The following is a 22038-nucleotide window of genomic DNA, read 5'->3' on the forward strand; positions in this document are numbered from 1 at the left end:
TCGTTAACAATTATCTTCATCTGGTACTGACTTAAGCATTGGAAGGTTATCATGGGTGGGGATTCTTGTGAGCCTTTTAACCCATTTTCGAGTATCAACAGGGCAATATTCTTGCAACGAAAGTCCTTAAGGTAGACATACCTGGGGGCGAGATCCTTGAGATAAACATCATTAAGGTGAACATCCTTAAGGCAAAAGTCCTTGAGGCAGACACCTCTGCGGCAAAAATCCTTAAGACGAACATCCTTGCGCGTGAGATCCTTGAGGTGAACATCATTACCGCAAGATCCTTTAGGCAAATATCCTTAAGGTGAACACCTTTGTAGCAAAAATCCTTTAGGCGAACATCCTTGCGACGAGATCCTTAAGACAAACATTTTTTTGGTAAGATCCTTGTGGCGAAGATTCTTGAGGCAAACATTTATGAGGCGAACATCCTTAAGGCGGACACCTTTGTTGTGAAAATCCTCGAGACGAACATTCTTGCGGTGAGATCCTTAAGGCAAATATCCTTGTGGTGAGATCCTTGACACAAATATCCTTAAGACGAATATCCACACTTCCTTGAGGCAAACATCTCAATGGTAAGATCTTTGTGGCGAAAATCCTCAAGCTGAATATCTTTATGGCAAAATTCCTTGAGACGAATTTCCTTATGGCAAAATTTCTCATGGAGAACATTATTGCGGCTTCTTTTTTTGTGGCAACTTTATTTCACTATACATCAAGTTCAAGTGTCTATAATGTTGGTCTCACGTCATAAAATATAACTATTGTATTTTTAACAACAAGAGGAATTGCTTTGGCTAAAATCCCAAGTGGTGTTTGGCTAAAAGATCAAAACCACACAAATTTTATGAGTATGTACTCTCATATTTTAATTTGTCAACCATTTTGTATTAGTTATATATTAATCTTATTATCACGTACTCAAATCATAAATATTATTATAACCATTCATAAATGCTATTATTTTTAAATATTTTTATACGATCATATATTTATTATGATATCATATATCAAAGACCGTATTGTTATTATATAATTTTTAATTTAAATTGTTTTTTAAGCATGTAAATTAGGAAAAATAAAGAGAAACAAAATAGTTAAAGTTAAATACATTCAAAATCAAATATATTAAATCTAAATTTATTAAAAATATAAATGATAATTTATTAAAAGCTAGGTTCTTCGGTCGCAGGATTTTTTTATTTTAAAATAAAAAATTTCTTAAATAATTAAATCTCTCATTAAACACTAGAAAGTTAATTTTTTTTTAATTTTATACCATGAATTAGAGAACATACTTTTTTATATTTTTTAAGTTTTTAGAAAATAAATTATATGATTGTTTTAAAATATAAATTGTTAGAATATCTTCAATTATAAAAATAGAATTTAAAACAAAAAATTATTTTTCCTAAATTGCCATCTAAAATATCAGACATATATAAATTATTATTTAAAATTACATAAATACGTAAGGGAATAAAAACCCGGAATGGGAAACACAAGATTTAAGAGACGTTAAAGGACAATAATACCCCTAATTTATTGACCAATAGAAGGGGCAATTTACGGGAAAATAATGATTAAGCAAACAGTAAAACACTGGTTTACTTTCACGCGGTATAAAAAAAAAAAGAAAAAATCAACGAGAAGGAGAAGGTCAGTTTTCAATCGCAAGCGCAACTGCCTTTCTTCCTTCTAGCAGGCGTTAGGGTTTTATTACCGTTCGGAGGAGACGAAGAGAAGTCGGGGTCGGGCCTTCCTCCGGCGAAGAAGCCGAGCCCTGGGAAGCCTCTTCTCCACTCGATTCACTGCCTCGCTCTGTCGAATCGCGGAGTGGGGAGGCGTGATTCTGTACTTCTCGCCGGAGGACTCTGCGCCGTGGATCTCTCACTCCGACCAGGTGAGCTCTTCCCGCTATGTGACGTACACCGGCACACGGAAACGTGGAAATTCGTTTATGGATTTGAATTGAATTGAACTGAACTGTATCCTGGTTGTATGGGTAAACCTAATTTCTTCAATGTATGTGGTTGGAGTCTCTGACTGCGGGATCAAGTTGTTGCACTTGTATGTTAGGTCATTGAGGAAGCTCCGCGGAAAGGATGTTGTGTGTATATATATATATATATATACATATATTTTTTTTGTGGGGGGTGGGGGGAGAGGTGGTGGTGGTGGGGCGGGTGGGGGGGAAGTAAGAAACTTAAATGTTTGCACTTCTCTAACTGTGGCTTTGTGCATCTGAGAATGGGAATTTCAGGAACGGAGAAAGAGTTAGAGATTGATGGATCATACCAGTGACACACTTTTGTTCTGTTATCAGTGTGACTGGCCTTCAAGAAAGTAACACCTCGTTATCAAGGGAGGGCGAGGGCACTTTATTGGCACTAAAAAACCCACAGACCAAGTAATTATCATGTAAAACATCCATAATCATTATAAATAACAGCTCAAGCCCCATAGCCATATATTAAAATCTCAATAACTTCTAAACATAAAGTTATACTCTGAATAAGATCTTTAACTTAAAACAATTTGATGACATGAAATCCTCATCTAGAAGTCTTATTTACTTGTGTATTGATGTGTGAGGCCAAATTGTTTGCTAAGCACAATTGTACACTTCTGAAAAGGTTGCAACCTTTTACGCGAGGCCCTACTGAAGGGAGGGTGTCATTCGCCAAAACAAAATGCGTCATACAGACCTGACCCCTTTCCATTGAGCCTACCATGAAGCATAGGACCACCCTCCTTGACTACTTTATATTACTTAAGATTAAGTTCCAACATCGCCACAATAAAAGGAAAAGGGGAATGGCATTCCCTGGCATCAGACCTACGTAAGTATTAAAAAGACATCTAGGCAGCATATTCCCCAGAATTTGGGAAGGCCATCCATCCAATTGAACCTCACTACAGAGATAGGGCTTATAGTGCATCATCTTCTTCCTGACATGAATTTGAAATTTGCAAGAAACAAATAGCTTTCTCTACACTGAAATGGTGTTTTTAAGAGATCTACACTTATAAAACTTTAGCGCTGGCAGTGCATCTAGGATCTGACGACCCCTTAAACCAGTTTGGGAGTCTGGACTATGAAATAACATCTCTAATACTTCTTCCAACATCAAGGAAATGACTTTAGCAAAAATTTTATACACATTCCAACCTAGCTATTGGGTCTACAGTTGTGATGATGCTCTGCCCCTTTCATTTGGCATTAATGCTGTAAAAGAATCATTAAAACTCTTCTCAAGATAAGGTTGTAGGCATTGCCAATATGGGTACCTATTTAGACTGCTACTTGGTGACATTCTTTGAACATTAAATTATACATATAGAAGAGTTAATTAGTTTAGCAACTTACATGTCTATATTCTTCTTCCATTCAAAGGAACAAGGTGCTCTTGCACGTTAGTTTACACTTTTATTTAGAGTGAAGAAGTAATTTATTAAGAAAGATGCTAAAAAATGTGTCAGATTTCTATTTCTTATTATGCACTGTCTATGTTGCTTGAAGGTTATGTTGTTACCTAAATTTTCAGATGTGAGGTCTTGCTGTTGAAAATTTAGTCTTTATGTCAAACTAACCTAGTCCTTTAGTAAAACCAATGCATGGCACCCCCTTTTCTTTTTAGGAATAATATTAGACATGCAATTTTGGTAAACATTTTAATTAATTGTATCTGGAACAAGTTAGAAAAGATGCCAGCTGGAAACTAGGACAATTTGAATAATTGGCAGAATCTAGATGCTGCATATTGCCTCTTTTTGTATACAAGCAAACAAATTGATCTGAGATCTACATATGACGTAGTAAGTTGATTAGTTCATGGTAATTTGCTCATTGTCCAAGGTTGAAATTTTGTTGAGAATTAGATATAAGAGGAACTCATCGATCAGTTGGACAATCAAAGAAAGTCACTGAATTTGAATGTTATTCTGTCATAATCATTTTCTTACATTACCATTGTATTGACCAACAGATACACTAATATGCTTGGCCACCAGTACTTTGGTACCTTCCGATGTCTTCTCTTCTGAATTTTATCAGAGGGAACAATGTTTTGTAAGATTAGAGTTTGTCTGACTTTTCACTATCATGCTCGTGATTTATGTCTCAGTGTTCTATCCCTACCATGTTTTCTTCTATTCATATTGGTGTTTTTTGATGGTGTGCTGGTACTGGTGCTGCCACTTGTTTGTGCTTTATGATTGTTACTGTGTTGGTATATGTGTAATGATTTCCACTGAAGGTTGTAACCTTGGTCTATGAAGAAGTTTGATTGTGTTTAGGAATATAATAACTCTCTCTTACCCATTTTATGTCATTACATTCTCAGGTGATAATGGTCCACCCCTTCGTCAGACATTGATTCATGGATCCTGAAGGCAAGAAGTTTGGAAGAGGTAACTTTTTTGGCCGTGTTTGCTAGGCTTTGCTCAGGGTATGTGTATCACCTATGATTCTTGTTTTATGTGCAGTTTTTCTGGATTACAATGCATATCTTTGTTTCTGTCTACACCTGGCGACGCAGTATGTAGCGCGTGTGTGAAAAAACACACCAAAATAAACCCTTCAAAGGACAAACTTCAATGGCCGAAGCTTGGCTTTCAAGAAGACGCAAAAACAAGATTGTTTTGCTAAGAAAACCCAAATAGGTTGCTGAAATTTGATTGAGAAAAACTTGATTACAAACTCTAGATCCTAGGCATATTTATAGTATTTGGCTAATCCAAATCCATCTAATATTTGTAAACAAAATCCAACTAAAATCCTAAGTAAAAGTCAACTAAAATCCTAATAAAGGTAAAATCATGAAGTAAAATCCTAAATCAAGTAAAAACATGAAGTTGAATCCTAAATCAAGTAGAATTCTAAAACTTAAGAAGTATTAAAATGTTGTCCCGGCGTGGTCGGGTCGACTTTGGGCCGGGTCTTGATTGGTGACCGCATTATTCACCTCCGCTTGAGAAGAATTCGTCCTCGAATTATGATCTGGGTATGATAACTCAACGTCCGGCAAATACAAAGAAAGATCAGCAACATTGAATGTTTTGGAAATACCTATATGATTAGGCAAATCCACAACATAAGCATTATCATTGATCTTCTTTGTAATCTTGTAAGGACCATACTTCTTTGGCTTGAGCTTGTTTTGCTGCCTTGCTAGAATCCGTTCATTCTTTAAGAATATAATGACTTCATCTCCAACCGCAAATACCTTGTGCTTCCTATGCTTGTCAGCTGTTGCCTTGTACTTCTTATTCGTCTCGTGCAACTTTTGCTTGACATCTTCCTGAACTGCTTGAACGTGCTCGGCTAAGTCACTAGCTGCAACACTGAAACTTGGTACCTTTGGCAATTTTACCAAATCCAATGCATGATTAGGAACTTTCATGTATACGATAGAGAATGGTGATCTTCTTGTTGAGCTATGCATGGTGTTGTTGTAGGCAAATTCCGCTTGAGCTATGACTAGGTCCCATTGTCTTGGCTTGTCTTTGTAAACACTGTGAATCAGATTTCCTAAGGTATGATTCACCACCTCTGTTTGTCCATCAGTCTGGGGATGTGCTGTGTTGCTGAAATTCAAAGATGAATCGAATATTCTCCACAAGGTAATTCAGAAGTGAGTCAAAAACCTTGTATCACGATCTGAAGTAATAGTTTTAGGGACTCCATGTAGTCTAACAATCTCCTTGAAAAACAGTTTGGCTGTAGCTATTGCATTTGCCATCTTCTTGCATGGAAGAAAGTGCGCCATCTTGGAAAATCTGTTAACCACTACAAAAACAGAATCCATACCTCGTTGGGTTCGCGGTAGACCCAACACGAAGTTCATAGACAAATCTTCCCAAATAGCATCGGGAACAGGCAATGGCATGTAGAGACCGGTGTTAGAAGAGTGCCCCTTAGCTGTTTGACATATATAACACCTCGCCACAATAATAGAAACATCTCTCCTTGCTCTTGGCCAATAATACCTTCCCATAACAACTTCAATAGTCTTGTCTCTGCCAAGATGCCCTGTTAAGCCACCACCATGCAAATCCCGAATAATTTTCTCACAAAGGGATGCGAAGGGATGCACAACTGATTTCCCTTCATGAGAAACCCATCATGCGCATAGAAATCTCTTGACGGTTGCTGAGACATGCATTGTTCCCACACATGTTTGAAATTCTCGTCTGTCGCATATAATTCTTTCAAGCACTCAAACCCAACAATCTCAACACTAAGGGTCTTGATCAAATCCACATGCCTACTCAAAGCGTCTGCCACTCGATTATGCTGTCCCGACTTATGCACAATTTTATATGGAAATTTATCAATAAAAGCAAACCATCTAGCATGCATGTCACTCCTCAATTGCCTTTGGCTACTCAAGTATTTAAGAGCTTGGTGATCCGTGTAAAGAATAAATTCTTTGGCAATCAAGTAATGTCCCCATGTCTTAAGAGCCCTCACCACTGCATAAAACTCCTTATCATAAGTAGACCATTTTCTTTTGGCTTCACACAACTTCTCACTGAAAAATGCAATTGGTCTCTTCTCTTGGGACAACACAACACCTATACCCACTCCACTTGCATCACACTCAACCTCGAATAATTTGTCAAAGCTTGGCAAAGCTAAGACAGGAGCGGTACATAATTTCTCTTTTATCAAGGCGAAACTTTGCTCTTGTTCTTCACCCCAATGGAACTTTCCTTTCTTTAAACACTCAGTAATTAGGGCCACAATACTACTAAAGTGTTTGATAAACCGCCTATAAAAAGTTGTTAACTCATGGAAACTTCGCACATCATTGATATTTTTAGGGGTTGGCCACTCTCTAATAGCTCGCACTTTTTCCTCATCTACCTTTATGCCTTCTTTGCTTATAACAAAGCCCAAGAACAACAAGCTCTCACTCATAAAAGTACACTTATTCAAATTAGCATAAAGTTTGTGACACAACAATGTTGTGACAACCAGCAGCTCCCTTGGTTCAGTGTGAACCTAGGCAGTGAACTAAATAGAGAGGAAGAAAGAAGAGGGAAATACAGAAGAGAAGTGAAGGGAGAAAGAGAAATAAGATAGAGGTAACAGGTTCTTTGATTGAATTCTTGAATGCTGTTACAGAAGAGAGGATAGGCTTATATAGCCTAGCTGCGAGTGCTGCCACACAGGATCACTCCTCCTCTAACAAACTATTTTGTCATATTCTAACATTTAGACACCTGGCAGATTCTGCCATAACAATCTTCCTAGCTGGAAAATAACCATAACAAACTATTTAGCTGGAAAGTAAACACATGCAAGGGAATAAGAATACTAGGAAATACATATAGGAAATAACCGATCTTTAGCTCAAAATTTTAACCGCAACCATAGCCTTTTCTGGTCTTGTGACAGTTTGTTTTCCCTCAACACATCCCGCTCCGGTTTGATTCACCCCATTATTCAGGTTTCTGTCATCATCAACTCGTAGTTAGGTGCCCAATTGGTGGCTAATTTGCTCCAATCGCTGCTGGATAGTACGAGTTACTTCCCGCTGTTCTTCGATTGCTCTCCAAACTGCGGACAACCCCTGATCACCGTCACGAGGCTGGTTGCTACTGTTACCGCTAAGATTGGCCATCTGATTGGTTGATTAACCCATAGTTCTGAAAGGCGCGAGGCGCAAAAGGTCCTGGAGCCTGAGGCGCGAGGCGCACGAGGCGAGGCGCGCCTTTGCGAAGCGAGGCGCACATTTTAGGAAAAAAACTCAAAATCTTGTAAAATCATAAACAACTATCAAATTATCAATAATAACACATTCATATCATTCATGATTCATTATTTTCAAATTCTATAAACTAACAACATCAAAGTTAATTCATTCATCATGCAAATTCTAAACTAGAAACATCATCAAAGTTCAAACTTAAAGTCTCAAACTTTACCAAGTACTAATTATAATGCAAAGTTCTAAACAAACACATAAACACTACAAGTCCACAATTTACTTTATGACAAAATTTACATGTGGTGGTATTTCTATCATTAGGATCACCTTCAAAATAATTCCATGCCGGGTCCGTTTTGGAAGTGGTTGACGACATTTATTGGGTTGTTGCAACACAGTTCCAATTTTCACAAAATTCTCCTAATGATAGAAATAAACTATAAAGACTTAAAGCAAATTTCAGCAACCAGTTGCCAGCAAAATAAATTAGGCAAAAATGCAAGAAATAAACAAATAAAATACAAGTAAAGAACTTACAATATGAAATTATGAATATAGGAGAAGACGTGGGCAGCCTTAGGCCCTTAGCAGCTTCAATTTGAAGAGCTTAAGAGCAGATGAGAAGAGAGGCGAGGAAGAGAGGAGAAGACTGTGGGCAGATTCGGCAGAGGAGAATAGAAGAAGAGGGCGCGGCTGGAGACTGGAGAGGAGGCAGGCATTGCTGGAGAGTGGAGAGGAAAGGAAGAGGAAGATCAAGGGGTCGTGGCTGGAGAGGAGAGGAAGCTGGAGAGGAGGCAGGCGCGGCTGGGGCTAGAGAGGAAGAGGAAGATCGGGCGAGCTGGAGAGGAAGAGAGGAGGGGGTCGCAGTTGGAGAGGAGAGGAAGAAGAAGATCGGGCGAGGGTGAGCTGGAGAGAAGAGGAAGAGAGAAGGCAGGCGCGACTGGGGCTAGAGAGGAAGAGGAAGATCGGGCGAGCGAGCAGTGAGTTGGAGAGGAAGAGAGGAGGGGGTCGCAGCTGGAGAGGAGAGGAAGAAGAAGATCGGGCGAGGGCAAGCTAGAGAGAAGAGGAAGAGAGGAGGCAGGCGCGGTTGGGGCTAGAGAGGAAGCAGAAGATCGGGCGAGCGAGCAGCGAGCTGGAGAGGAGATGCAAGCGCGGCAGATGCTATATTCGGGAGGAGTGAGGAGCGAGCAGCGAGCTGGAGAGGAGAGGCAAGCGCGGCTGGATGCAGTCGGGAAGAGAGGCAAGCGCGATTGGGCTGCAAGATTTAGTAGAAGACCTCAGTTTCATGAGGCGCGCCTCACGCCCCAGCACCTAGGCGCGCAAGGCGAGGGCCTCGCCAAAACTGCCTTGCCTCGGCCCAGGCGAGGCGCCAAACTAGCGCCTCGCGCCTAGGCGCGCCTTTGATAACTATGGATTAACCACTCTGATACCACCTGATGCAGCGTGTAGCGCGTGTGTGAAAAAATACACCAAAATAAACCCTTAAAAGAGCAAATTTCAATGGCCGAAGCTTGGCTTTCAAGAAGATACAAAAACAAGACTGTTTTGCTAAGAAAACCCAAATAGGTTGTTGAAATTTGATTGAGAAAAACTTGATTACAAACTTTAGATCCTAGGTATATTTATAGTATTTGGCTAATCCAAATCCATCTAATATTTGTAAACAAAATCCAACTAAAATCCTAATAGAAATAAATCTTAAGTAAAAGTCAACTATAATCCTAATAAAAATAAAATCCTAATCCAACATGAAGTAGAATCCTAAATTAAGTAGAAACATGAAGTTGAATCTTAAATCAAGTAGAATTCTAAAACTTAAGAAGTATTAAAATATTGTTCCAGCGTGATCGGGTCGACTTTGGGCCGGGTCTTGATTGGTGACCGCATCACCTGGTAGTTCTCACCTTTGTCCACTTACTATTGATTGGATGGTTCTAATAGCATGTTGAATTAATCATTTCTATCTTTATGGTCATTTAAGATAAAATTCATGCATTACCACAAAAAAAAGAGAGTTAATACTCATGTATTATACTTATCAAGGAAAAAAAAAGTTTTTTGGGTGCATCAAGCATGAATAGTTTTCTTGTTTTATGTTATGAAACATGACAAAGGGGAAGACCACCACTTCAGCTCTGAAGATTGGTTGAGCATGCCCAACAGGTTTCTAAATAGAGTCATGCTTGGTAATCTGGGTATGAGCTTCAAGCATTTATGGTTATCATGTTAGCTGAAGCCTGATGTATGCCTGTCTAGTCTACATTCTTTTCCTCCAGATGGCATGTGGCCTATCCAAGTTTTCTATCTTCTGGGAAATAACTTTGTATAATCTGCAATTTTTCTAACCTGTAGCCAATTTATTTATTTGTTTTGTGATGCATACCTTGAGAAAACATTCTAGTTGGTGTTGGAAGTCCATTTCATGTACTCTGAGGTACTCGAAAAGGTTTTGAGTCATTTGTCTTGCATGAAGTTAAACATGGCACTCTGTTAATTTTTTTTACTTTGGTTATTTTTTCACCCCAATTTTTTCCCTCAGTCACCACATGTATTCTTTTTCCATTGCCAGTTTCATAAACTTTGGTGGACTGTATTGTTTGAACATCAGGGCCAAGAGAACTTACAGGGGCAGTGGATCTTATAAGTCACTATAAATTGTTGCCTCACCATGAGTTCTTCTGCAAGAGGTCACTTCCTTTATCAGTTTCAGACACACACTACCTTCACAATGTGGTGGGAGACACTGAAATTAGGAAAGGCGAAGGGATGCAACTGGATCAGCTCATTCAGGAAATATCTTATTCAAAAGAAACAAATGCTCGGATACAGCCTTTTGACTTAGATGCCCTCGGAGAAGCATTTCAACTCAGGGAAACTGCTCCGGTTGATCTGCCTCCAGTAAGATCTGCAACGCTTTCTTTGGACCTTTTGTTTCTATTGATACTTGCCTATATTGGATGATGGTCACTTATTCTAAGTCTTAAGGTTCAACTATATATTGGGTTTGATATAGGGTATTTTTTACTCTTTTACTACCTGTTTACCTTACATGTTAGCTTTTGCAGAAGTGTAGCCCATTTGTTTCTTGTGTTCTGTAGGCAGAGAAAGGGATCCCTACTATTGTGGGAAAATCTAAAAACGAGTCCAAAGACAAGGAAAAGAAGCATAAAAAGCATAAGGACAAAGACCGGGAGAGGGATAAAGAACATAAGAAGCATAAGCATCGTCACAAGGACCGAAGTAAAGATAAGGACAAGGAGAAAAAGAAAGATAAAAGTGGGCATCATGATTCTGAACACTTGAAGAAGCACCATGAGAAGGTTTGTTCTTGTTCAGAAAAGTTTGTAGTGGTATAGTAGAAATGTAGAATTCTGTTTGTCCAGGAGCAATGTGCACTACTAATGTTACATTGTGGTTTAAAAGTTTCTAGTAGAATTTAATTTTCCTTGTCATGTGCATATTTTTATCCTCAAAAGGATAATGATTGACATTTTTAGTTAAGGCTGAGGTTAATGGATTTTTTTCAATATTTAAAGCTGGTTAAATTTTTTTAACAAAATAAAACTCAAACCAAACATTTTCCTGATCTAAAACTCTGACCAAAAGTTTCTACCTAGACAATAACTTACCTCGTGAAATGAATAACCAAGTTGGCCAAAACGAGAAATTTCAGCATTTTAGATGAAAACCGCAACTTTTTTTTATAAAATATAGCAGAAACTGCCAAGGTTGTTTCAGCTTTCTAGAAGTAACTGCCTTGGCAGATTCATCTTCCTTAGAAATTTCAGCAAAACTACCAAGGTAGAAACCGCTCAAGAAGTTTCTCCAACAAGCAGTAAACTGTCAAAGTGGTTTGTTGAACAAAAAAATGACTGCTTTTGTGGTTTGCTATGTTGGGCCTTATAATAACCACTGTAGCAGTTTTAAGTTCTATTAATAAACCGATTTAGTGGTTAAAACTAAAATGAATAAACATGCTGTTTATGCCCTTTGCAGAATTTTTTTTTGGGAACCTAGGCTGTGGTTCTTGCTAAAACCACATAAGTGATTTCTTTTATTCCTCACAAAATTGGCTGGCGGTTTTGGCTTGTTAAATCTTAAAAAAATCTTAGGCTGACAAAAGTTTTAGATTCTTGAAGATGTCGGTGTCTGAGAGTTTCAGATTGGTAAAGTCTTGTCTGAGTTTTATAGCCATGTTTTTCTAAAGAGGGTTTCAATTATTGAAAAAGTTCCAGGTTAATTGTTATCCTTTGTTTGAAATTCTTCATTAAAACACATTGCCTCATTTTTTTTAGCTGTTTCTTTTAATATCTTGAGTATTCATTTAGTTATTTTCACTGTATGATTTCAGAAAAGAAAGCATGAGGGAGGTGAAGATCTTAATGACTATCACATTCACAAGAAAAGTAAGGTAAAGCTAGCACAAGCAAATTCCTTCAATCAGTTTTTCTTCCATTTGTTTTGGCCTTTGCTGCTAGGGGAGTAAGAATTTGCCTTTTTACTGTTTTAGTTTTTCCTTCGGAAAATTTAACTTGAAAAGGTATGCTGAATTTCTCTATTTTGAGAATAAATTTGTTTTCTTAGAATTAGTTATTTTGTTCTGGTGAGCTTGGTGATTTGCTTTGCATTGTCGTCCTCTGAAAAATTATGAAAAGAAAATAAAACTGTTTGATATTATGGCTTGTGTGCTTTGGGGTATATATAAGTATATTGGGTATATAAATGCATATATGCTTGCACATTGACACATAGAAGCTTAGACAGGACTGTGCATAATCGTTTCAGTTGCATTTACATGTAAATGCATAAACATATATGCACAATTTTGTGTATATGTAGGCATATTTTTCATGAATGTATTTCGTCTATTGTTGCTTATATATGTGTGGATAAACAGGCATTTATTTTGGTTATATAAATGTATTTGGTAGCATATATGCCTAATTCTATGTGAAAATATGTTCGGCACCGATGCAAGCATCAATCTAGGAATATACTATAGTGAAGAAAATATAGGCCAATGCTTTTGTGTTTAGGTGTTACTAGAAGTGGACCATCTGCGGTGTTGTGCTGGTTCAAGCAGGAACCTGGAGGCTTGTTGTTGAATGAAGGATGAACTTTATCCAACTAGAGACCTGGCCACATGACTGCAGAGTTTTAACTTCTGAAAAACTTCACCTTGTGCTCCATGTTCCTGTTGCTTCTAGCAAACAAAAATTTAAAAATAATGAGCTTGCGGAGGCTCAAAATTGAGTTCAATCCAGTGGTAGTGGCGGCTAAGTGTCAGGCACTACAACCATGCTTTGGTTTGTTAACTTCCATATTAATATGACTTTGATGAATAAACTATATTTTAACTTTATAAAACTGCTCTGGCTGAATTGATGATGAGATGATAACACCTTTACTGGGTCAGTGAACAATCTGGTTCACATAACCATTCAATTTATTCTTGTATTCTTGTAACTGCCATATTAACTCGTGATTTCTGTATATCTATCTCCATATTCTGTCATTTAATTCTAATATTGGGGGATGGTGGCAGACAAGGGAGAAGTCAAGTTTTTGGCTTATGGAAAAGTTAAGGGGTCTAGTTATAAAAACATTTTCTAATTTTCTATCTTCAATTTTCTACTCCATCTCCACTATTACTTTTCCATAGAAAATTTGAAAAATGCATTCAATTGTTAAACATGGAAAACTATTTTCCTTGAAAACTGAAAAATGTCTTTGAAGTGATTATATAAAACAAGTTTTTATTAGTTATATAATGTAAGATATTGTTGTTAATAATTTTATTATTTTTCTAAGAATTATATTATTATAAAAGTAATATTATGCATATAATATTTATGATAATTGTAATATTATACTTTTAATGATAATAATTTATTCGTACATAAATAATATTAAAATTGTGAATAAATTAGATATTTTATATAAAATTAACATTACCAAAACAATATTCATAATATTATTAATATTGCAAATTATGATAATCATTAATGATATTGATTATAATTTTTATTATAGTATAATTAATTATTTATCATTAATCAATCTTTCTATTTGTTGTTCTTGTCGATAATATTATATATAATAATGTTATTAGTAAATTTTAAAATTCATATTTTATATTTATATTGACATTAATGTTAATGTAATTAATTCTGATTTTGGTTGAATTTCTATTTGTAAAACTCTCACTAATTTTTTTTTTTTTGGTGAAAAAAACTGTGGAAAACATAAAAAAAATGGTTTCTAACAACACCACCAACAACATTCCTAACCTTTATCCCACTATGTGGGATTGGCTAAAGATGTTTTCAGTTTCTATTTGGAAAATTTTCTCATTTGAACACGTCTTCCAGTTTTCTGTACTCTATTGAAATTTTTCCAGAAAATAGGTCTTGTTTTCCGCAACTAAACAGACCCTAAACTTCTTGCTTTGGAGAGAAAGTAGGATTTCCCTTCTATGGTTCTTGTTTAAGTGTGAACCAAACATTATAATGTTTGTTTTCCATGATATCCAGTATTTGTATGTGCTGCTTTCTCTTCCTTAATTGCATCTTCCATATGTGGAACTTTGCAGCATAAGAGCTCAAAGATTGATGAGATGGGTGCCATAAAGGTAGCCGGCTGAAAGATGGCATGTATTCTATTTTGTTTATTGTCCTCAGATGTTCAGTTCAGAATTTGGACGGTCTGTGCTTCCTGTAGTCAAAATCTTGAGGTACAATCTCTCTGTGTTCACGTTCTGTTTTACCTTAATGTTGCTTTCTGCTGCTTGCCTTTGCCTTTCTCATTCAGGTCGCTTAGGTTTTTATCCCATGACTAGCATAGTTCTACATGATTATTTAGTTTCTTACTCTTCTGAAACATTTTCCCGGAGCAAAATATTTGTTACTACCTGCTTGGGTGTTGGTTGAGGTGGCATCGAGTCACTTACAGATTATGTTCACACCCCTTCTCTTTAGTTCTACTACCTCCCGCCAAGGGCTGCGGGGGGAGGGGGAGGGGGAGGTTGGTGGGATGTTAGGGTAAAAAGTGTTGGCAATCAGAGAATTAGGAGATAAGCAGAGAGTTATGGGTATTGGAGTTGTTTTTTTTACAGTTATATAGTAGTGGAGTGTTATTTTACAGTTGTATAGTAGTGAGAACTGTTGTAAATAACTGTTGGGATAGCCTTATGTAAAGTTGTACCACAGTATGCCGAGTGAACCAAGCAATTATATTAAAGTTATCTCATTTTTCTCTACTCTCTGTTTCCCTTTGTTCTCTCTATTTTCTCCCTAAATTCCCTCATTTCTCTCTATTCTCTAATTCCCTTTGTTTGTTCTTCTCTCTTTTTTCTCCCTAAATTCTATCATTTCTCCCTCTCTTTCTGAAGCCTTCTTTTGTGATTGTCAACTAGAAATCCTAGGTTCAAAACCTAGGACCTTGACAATTGGTTTCAGAGTAGTGGATTCTTGGACTGCTAATTAGATAGTTTGGATCTGTTAAAGATGGCAGACGTAACTAGAATGAAATAATTGAAGGCGCAGGTTAACCAAGTTAAGTCTCTGGTGACTAATCTGCAAAACCGAATGGAGGCCTTGGAAGAAAGATCGAGTAAGCATCATAAAGTATTTCAGTCATTGGAGAACAAGTTAGATGCTTCAATAGATGGACTGGCTAAAAGACTCGATGGGTTCTTATAGATGTTTTCTAAAATTTTGCAAATTAGCTTACTGGAGGACTTCCCACCAAAGGAGAATCCTGGTCCAACTTTGAAAGATAATGAGTCCCAATTGAAAGAAGATGAACAACCTGCCAAAGTTATACAAGAAAGCTTGAATTTTGAATCTCCATCCCGAGACAGAAATGCTAATATTTATCAACCTATACCTTTTCTCTATTCAACAGGGTTTAGGATATGTGTTGGCTGTAACATTGAGATTGGTTATGGAAGATTCCTGAATTGCACGAATGCAGTTTGGCATCCAGAATGTTTCAGATGCCATGTCTGCAAACAACCAATTTGCGATTATGAGTTTTCTATGTCTGGGAATTATCCTTATCACAATTCTTTCGACAAGGACCACTGTCACCCAAAATGTGACGTCTGCAAGCATTTTATATTAACAAATGCTGCTGGGTTAATTGAATATGGAGCGCATCCTTTCTGGGTCCAGAAGTATTATCCTTTTCTTGCGTATGATGGGACTCCTCAGTGCTGTAGCTGTGAGCGAATGGAGCCAAGGGAAACAAGATATGTTGCCCTAGATGATGGTCGAAAGCTTTGCCTAGAGTGTCTCGACTCGGCAATAATGGTTACTAATAATTGTCAGCTCCTTTATCTTGAAATATAAGAATTTTATGAATATATTGAAGTGTTTGATAAAATTTCCTTGAAGATGCACCCGGATAACAATACTAGAATTTTTGCCGGATCTCCTAGTTCAATTTCCTCGAGTTGCTCAGTTCCTTTGATTTTCTTAAGGACAAGAAAATTTTGAAGGGAAGGGAAATGCTAGGAATCAGAGAATTACGAGATAAGCAGAGCAGTTATGGGTATTGGAGTTGTTTTTTTTACAGTTATGTAGTAGTGGAGTGTTATTTTTACAGTTATATAGTAGTGGAGTGTTATTTTACAATTGTATGGTAGTAGTAACTGCTGTAAATGACTGTTGGGATAGCTCTATATAAAGTAATATACCACAGTATGCTGAGAGAACCAAGCAATTATATTGAAGTTATTTTATTTTTCTCTCTATCTACTCTTTGTTTCCCCCTGTTCTTTCTATTTTCTCCCTAAATTCCCTCATTTCTCTCTATTCTCTGCTTCCCTTTGTTCTTCTCTCTGTTTTCTCTTTAAATTCTATCATTTCTCCCTCTCTTTTTTCCTTCTTTTATGACTGTCAACTAGAAATCCTAGATTCAAAACCTAGGGCCTTGACGAAAAGATGTGTAATTGTATGTTACTACAGCCACAGTACTGTACGGGATCAGGCACTACAATCCCATTACAAATTCTAGTCAGTCAGGCATCAAGCTGTATAGTAGTTACCTTGAAAAAGAATGTTAAGAGTTAAAACATTACAAGTTGACACTTGGAACTCTGAGGATGTAGTCCTTACATGCATAAAGAGTGTTGTATTTAAAGTGACAGTGGTCTCCAATCCTTATTGAAGACTTAGACCTTTGCTTGACCTTCACCGTGTGAGCATGTATTTTTGTACATGGTATGCTAGGCATGAAACAGTGTGATGAAAAGATGATACCATCTTAAAGAAGCAAGTCTTTATTAGACAAGCTTTGCAGTAGATGAGAACTGTGGACACTTCGAAGATGGTAGGAACCTTCTTATTATGTCAAACATTGTTCCATATCAACAATGACCAAACATTTCCAGGTAGGTATGTTAGACTTGTTCAAAGGTCAACTGTTTTCTAGAAGAGGACACTTTTGGACATGTAAGGGGACAATGTGCATAATGAGATTACTTTGCGGATGATTTAATTTACAAGTTTAAACGAATATTTAAATCAATTATACAATAAAAAATATTGATTTTTGTATTGTTAGTCCTCCCTCAGACTTTTTAAGGATTTTTCAAGTCCAAAACTTTTTATGAGTAGAGTCCTCTAAAGAGATATTAAGACCTTTTATTCACATGTTTTTGGAAATGACTAGAATGTTTTGGATTTTCATATGCATAAATTTTTCTTTCTTCATATCCCTAGCACGTATTCTAATTTCTCTTTAAAAGATTACCATGTTGTATTTCATACTACATATGCCCATGCTTCATAGAGTTTATAGCAAGGATGCCAGCATCTTATGCTATATCAACATACAGGTTCAAGTACATGTATTGTCCAGGCATTGGATTCATCTAATTATCATATGTAAGATACATTCAAACTATGGAATTTCACATTTCTTAAGAAAATATATTTTCTCATGTAAAATAAAATTATGTGAGTTTTACATAGTTTCATTACTTTTATGCGAGACATCTTTTTCAACAAATTTGTCTTGTGCAACCACATGTCGGACACATTTCACATCTTATCTCAAGTTCACCTTTGGAACAATGATTTTTAATGGGATGGGTGTCACGATCATAGGGTTTGCCTAGGGTTTGAAAAGGAATTTGGAAGAAATTGAGAGGGAATTAGACTAAAAGAGAGGAAAATACAAGGAGAATTTTTTTTTTTTTTGGGGGGGGGGGGGGGGTGTTTACAGACAGAACAGAGAAAGAGAGAGATCAGAACAATTGAGAGGGAAATCAGAATTCAAATGTCATTCAACTATATGTGATTTCTAGCTACTCTAGCCTATTTAATAGGCTGTACAACTGAAGGTACTAACAACTACAGAAACCTAGAGAACAATATAGTAATTGCATGTAAACTAACTACTATTATAATTACAATTACAGCCTTGGGGTTCCTTGGGGTTGTGACAATGGGAAATAAAAAAATTAATGAAATTACTTACATGCATGTAAATACATTTATTTATTTATTTTCTAGAAAATCAGGTCCAGGTATAGTGCAGGCATTTCAATACATGTACTTTAAAATGTTAGAAGAATCCACATAAAATTGTCATGCTCTAGAAAATTTTTGTTATTTGTTTAATACAAGTTAAGAAAGCAAGAAGAAAGTTCTAGGACACCAATCATTTAGAAGGAAAATTTAGAGGCAAAATGAAGTTCTATGGGAGAATTGTGGTTAAGAGAGTGCAGGGAGAAAATTCATAGTGGATAAGGGGCAAGGAAAACATTTTCATGATGAGCACATCTATCATTACTTTTAGAGTAGATGGGTAGTTATTAAAACTGGACTGATCGGGGTACTGGTTCAACCAGTGGTTCATCAATCAAACCATTGGTTCAGAATTTCATGTATAAAAAATATAATAAATTAATTTTTAATGAAATTCATATTTTTAAAGATATGGTGGTTCTTTTATTTTTTTCCAGAAGGACTAATTTATCCCTCTATTAAAGAAAATAATTCTTTAACATTAGGGGCTACTTAGTACCTTTGGATAAATTAAAACAAACCGGTTTATTTTGTTTTACTAGTTTGACCAGTTCACAGAAATCTGACCAGTTTATGCACTTGCATGGTCTCCTGTTTTTTTTTTTAAAACTAGACCATGTTGACTGGTTCATGGTCCATCCGGCTGAACCAATCTGGTTTTTATAATTGAGTAGATTAAACTAATTAATATATAAATGTTTTTCAGGCTCTTTAACATAACTACTATGAATTTCTTTATTAAATGCTTGCCACCTTTTTTTTGCCAATATTTGAATATTTCTTAGCAGATTTAGCCAAAAAAAAAAGGGAATATTTATTAGCAGTCCTCAAGCCTGAAAGGACATGCTTGGCTATTCTGCTTCTAGGGTCTGTTTGTTACAAAAAAGATTTTCTCATTTTTCATATTATTATTTTTTATTCCAAGTCCTATTTTCCTTTCCCGTAAAAAATTTAGAGAACAGTCAACTGTGAAAGTTTTCCAAGTGGTTATACATAACATGTTTCCATTTGTTGTATAATGCACTATATAGTTATTAATAATATTATTGCAATATTAGTATATTAGTAATTATATTATTATAAAATTAATACTATGCTACAATGTTTATGATATTGCTGTTACTATACTTTTAACGATAATAATTATTAGTAATATTGTTATATTAAAATTATGAATGAATTAGATAATACTATAAAATAGTAGGACCAATCGATATTCATGATATCATTAACATTAGGGTAAATTATCAAAAAAATGCTAAACTGTTGGCTTTGTTTTAGCTCTATAATGAACTTTCAATTTTTTCAGTAGTATACTGAACTTTGTATTTGGTGTCAATTTTATAACAAATTTTTAATTTTTCAATATTGTACCTAACTTTGTGTTTAGTTTCAATTCTGTATATGTATTTATATATATTTATTTTAAAACTAAATAAAGGTTCAGTATACTGTATACTATTGAAAAAATTGAAAGTTAATTATAAAATTGAAACAAAGTCAAAAGTTTAGCATTTTTTGGGGGGTAATATATCCTTCACATTATAATATTAATGATAGGTCATTAATTATATAGATTATAATTTTATTTTTTATTTTTTTTAGAAATTGTATAATATTGATTTTTTTTATTAATCTTTGACTATTTATTATTTGTAAATTTTATGGTTCATGTTTTTACTATTTGGATTTATATTTACATATTGATTTTGGTTGAGCTAATATCTCATGTTTTCTATTTAGAAAATTAGGGGAAAGCTCTCCTTAATTTTGTGAAGAAAACTGTCAAAAACATCCTAAAGATGTTTTCTCAAGTCTATAAATTTAGAAAACTGAAAATTTGAATTTTCTGTTTTCTATTTGAAATTTTTTCTCATTTGAATATGTTTTGTAGTTGTCTGTTTTCCAAGGAAATTTTCTTCTAGAAAAATAGGACTTGTGATCCAGAATTTTGACAACCTTTTAATGTTCTCTGATTTGATGATGTCATGGTTCAATTTCTACCTTCTTTAATATTTAGCTGAAGAAACAATAATATCTGTAAGAATTTGCCAGATTCTAAAGATATTATAGCCTATCTACACCTTTTGGTTAGATTAAGTCCTTTTGAGCTTGAATGTAGTTGTTTTAATAACTTGGTTGTATTTACTTGTGGAAGATATTAAAAAAAGGTGAAAAACAAAGAACTGATTCCCAACTAGGAAGGATTGGTATTCTTAATGACTAGTTTCTAGCTGCTATGCTGCTGGCTCTGGGTCACTCTTTTTGTTTCTTGCTTCAACAATTTAATTGTAACTGTTGTTTTTCTATTTGTTTGTTGATTTCTAAGGTCCGGTATCAATCCTTCTTAATCATTTGTGTATGTTTTTTTCCCCCTGATTTCTTGATGCTAGATGAAGCTCAGAAGTTCTTTTAAACTATTTTGCTCATCCGCTTACTTATAATATGTCATAAGCTTGCTTTCTTCCATGCAGGACTCTGTACTAACAAAAGATTGTGAAGAAGGTGAATTCACCGTGCGAGAGGAGGATGTATTCAAACCCAAGGTGCAAATAGCTGAAAATGAACTTTAACTTTTGTATCATAGCAGGCAGGGCCAGGGGCTCTGACATAATTGGCAGTACCAGAAACTTTAATCCTTTCATTCAGTTTTTAGTGGTGCATTTGATATCTCAGCACTCTTTTATTTCCACGGTTTTTTGACTGCTTTAGAATTTTAACATTTTTAAGTTTCACAATGAGCCGACAGGTTAGGATAAATTGGAAGAGTAGGTTAGGGAGCGAGCTAGTTTACTTCTCCCAAACCTCTGTGCTGCAGACTACACTGAAATTACTTATATATGCAAAGAAATAGGGGGGAAGCCTGTTGTATAGGTTTGTGTTGTGATTGAATATAGGGAATAGGGGGCCAAAGATGAGAGGTGAAGAGTGAAAGCCAAATTGGCAGTGTAAATAATTGGGTCTTTTGCTCATATTATGTTTATGTTTTTGAAAGGTATTATTGAAGAGCTGCAGGCAGGTGAAGGCAGTTTAATCAGGTAGTATCGGAGAGAAGCCTGGGCTTATTATTGCTTGGCATAGAAATAGACCAATGAGATGGATGAGATCTGTACTTGTAGCTATGTATTTGTTTACCTTTGTCCTTCTATTTTTTGGGGGGGGTGGGGGTCGGATTGCGAGTGGTATAGAGGGTGAGCTTCTTCTCTTAAGTAGGCTAATGTTTGGGGACCTGACAATGAAAGAAAATGATGGAATATTAATTTTGCATGCATATGGAAAGTATTTATTTTATTATTATTTTTTTTAAATGCCTCAAATGTCGAATAGGTACCTTCCTTCTCGTCCTCCTGTTAAAGTCACGTTCTTGTAGGACCTGGGACCAAACAAAATTATGCAATTTTTGGTGGAGATGTATGCATGTGCTTACCTTTTTGGCTTGTGGAAATAATATGAATTTTTTTTTGAAAAGGCCGCTTTAATATAGTTTTACTTTTTATGTGAAAGCGATTTTTTAAAAGCTAAGACAAATGAAACAGAAGCATGGGAAATTTTATATTACAGAAAGAGAGCAAATGCAGAAAGCAAAAGTGGAATCAAAGAGCGAAGAGCGAGGGAAAGGTGTGATGGTGGTTATTACATTACTAACATACAAAGAAGAATATGTGAACAATATATATTTACACAGCAAAGAGCTTATAACTCATCCTGTTTGATGATATTTTCTTCCCTGCTTCCCGGGAACTTCACAGAAATGTGTATCAAACAGATGGACGGAC

At 35.8% G+C, this 22038-nt stretch overlaps 2 protein-coding genes across 4 annotated transcripts; both read left to right on the plus strand.

Moving 5' to 3' along the window:
• The first annotated feature begins 1650 nt into the window (after positions 1-1650).
• On the plus strand, positions 1651-22018 carry LOC127797546 (mediator of RNA polymerase II transcription subunit 19a-like). Of its 3 annotated transcripts, XM_052330536.1 has the most exons (8): positions 1652-1912; positions 4356-4422; positions 10336-10625; positions 10826-11047; positions 12079-12138; positions 14320-14460; positions 20737-20808; positions 21258-22018. In XM_052330536.1, exons 2-6 carry the CDS (start codon positions 4392-4394, stop codon positions 14368-14370), a joined length of 654 nt encoding a protein of 217 aa, XP_052186496.1. In that variant the 5' UTR covers positions 1652-1912; positions 4356-4391; the 3' UTR covers positions 14371-14460; positions 20737-20808; positions 21258-22018. The 3 variants fall into 3 exon arrangements, with proteins under 3 accessions (XP_052186497.1, XP_052186496.1, XP_052186495.1); XM_052330537.1 differs by lacking the exon at positions 21258-22018 and having other exon boundaries at positions 1651-1912; positions 12079-12133; positions 20737-20954; XM_052330535.1 differs by lacking the exon at positions 21258-22018 and having other exon boundaries at positions 20737-20954.
• On the plus strand, positions 15428-16078 carry LOC127796946 (protein DA1-related 1-like). Its single transcript, XM_052329347.1, has one exon. It carries the CDS (start codon positions 15428-15430, stop codon positions 16076-16078), a length of 651 nt encoding a protein of 216 aa, XP_052185307.1.
• Positions 22019-22038: the final 20 nt, after the last annotated feature.

Source organism: Diospyros lotus, chromosome 3, assembly GCF_014633365.1.
Source record: "Diospyros lotus cultivar Yz01 chromosome 3, ASM1463336v1, whole genome shotgun sequence".
Lineage (NCBI taxonomy): Eukaryota > Viridiplantae > Streptophyta > Magnoliopsida > Ericales > Ebenaceae > Diospyros > Diospyros lotus.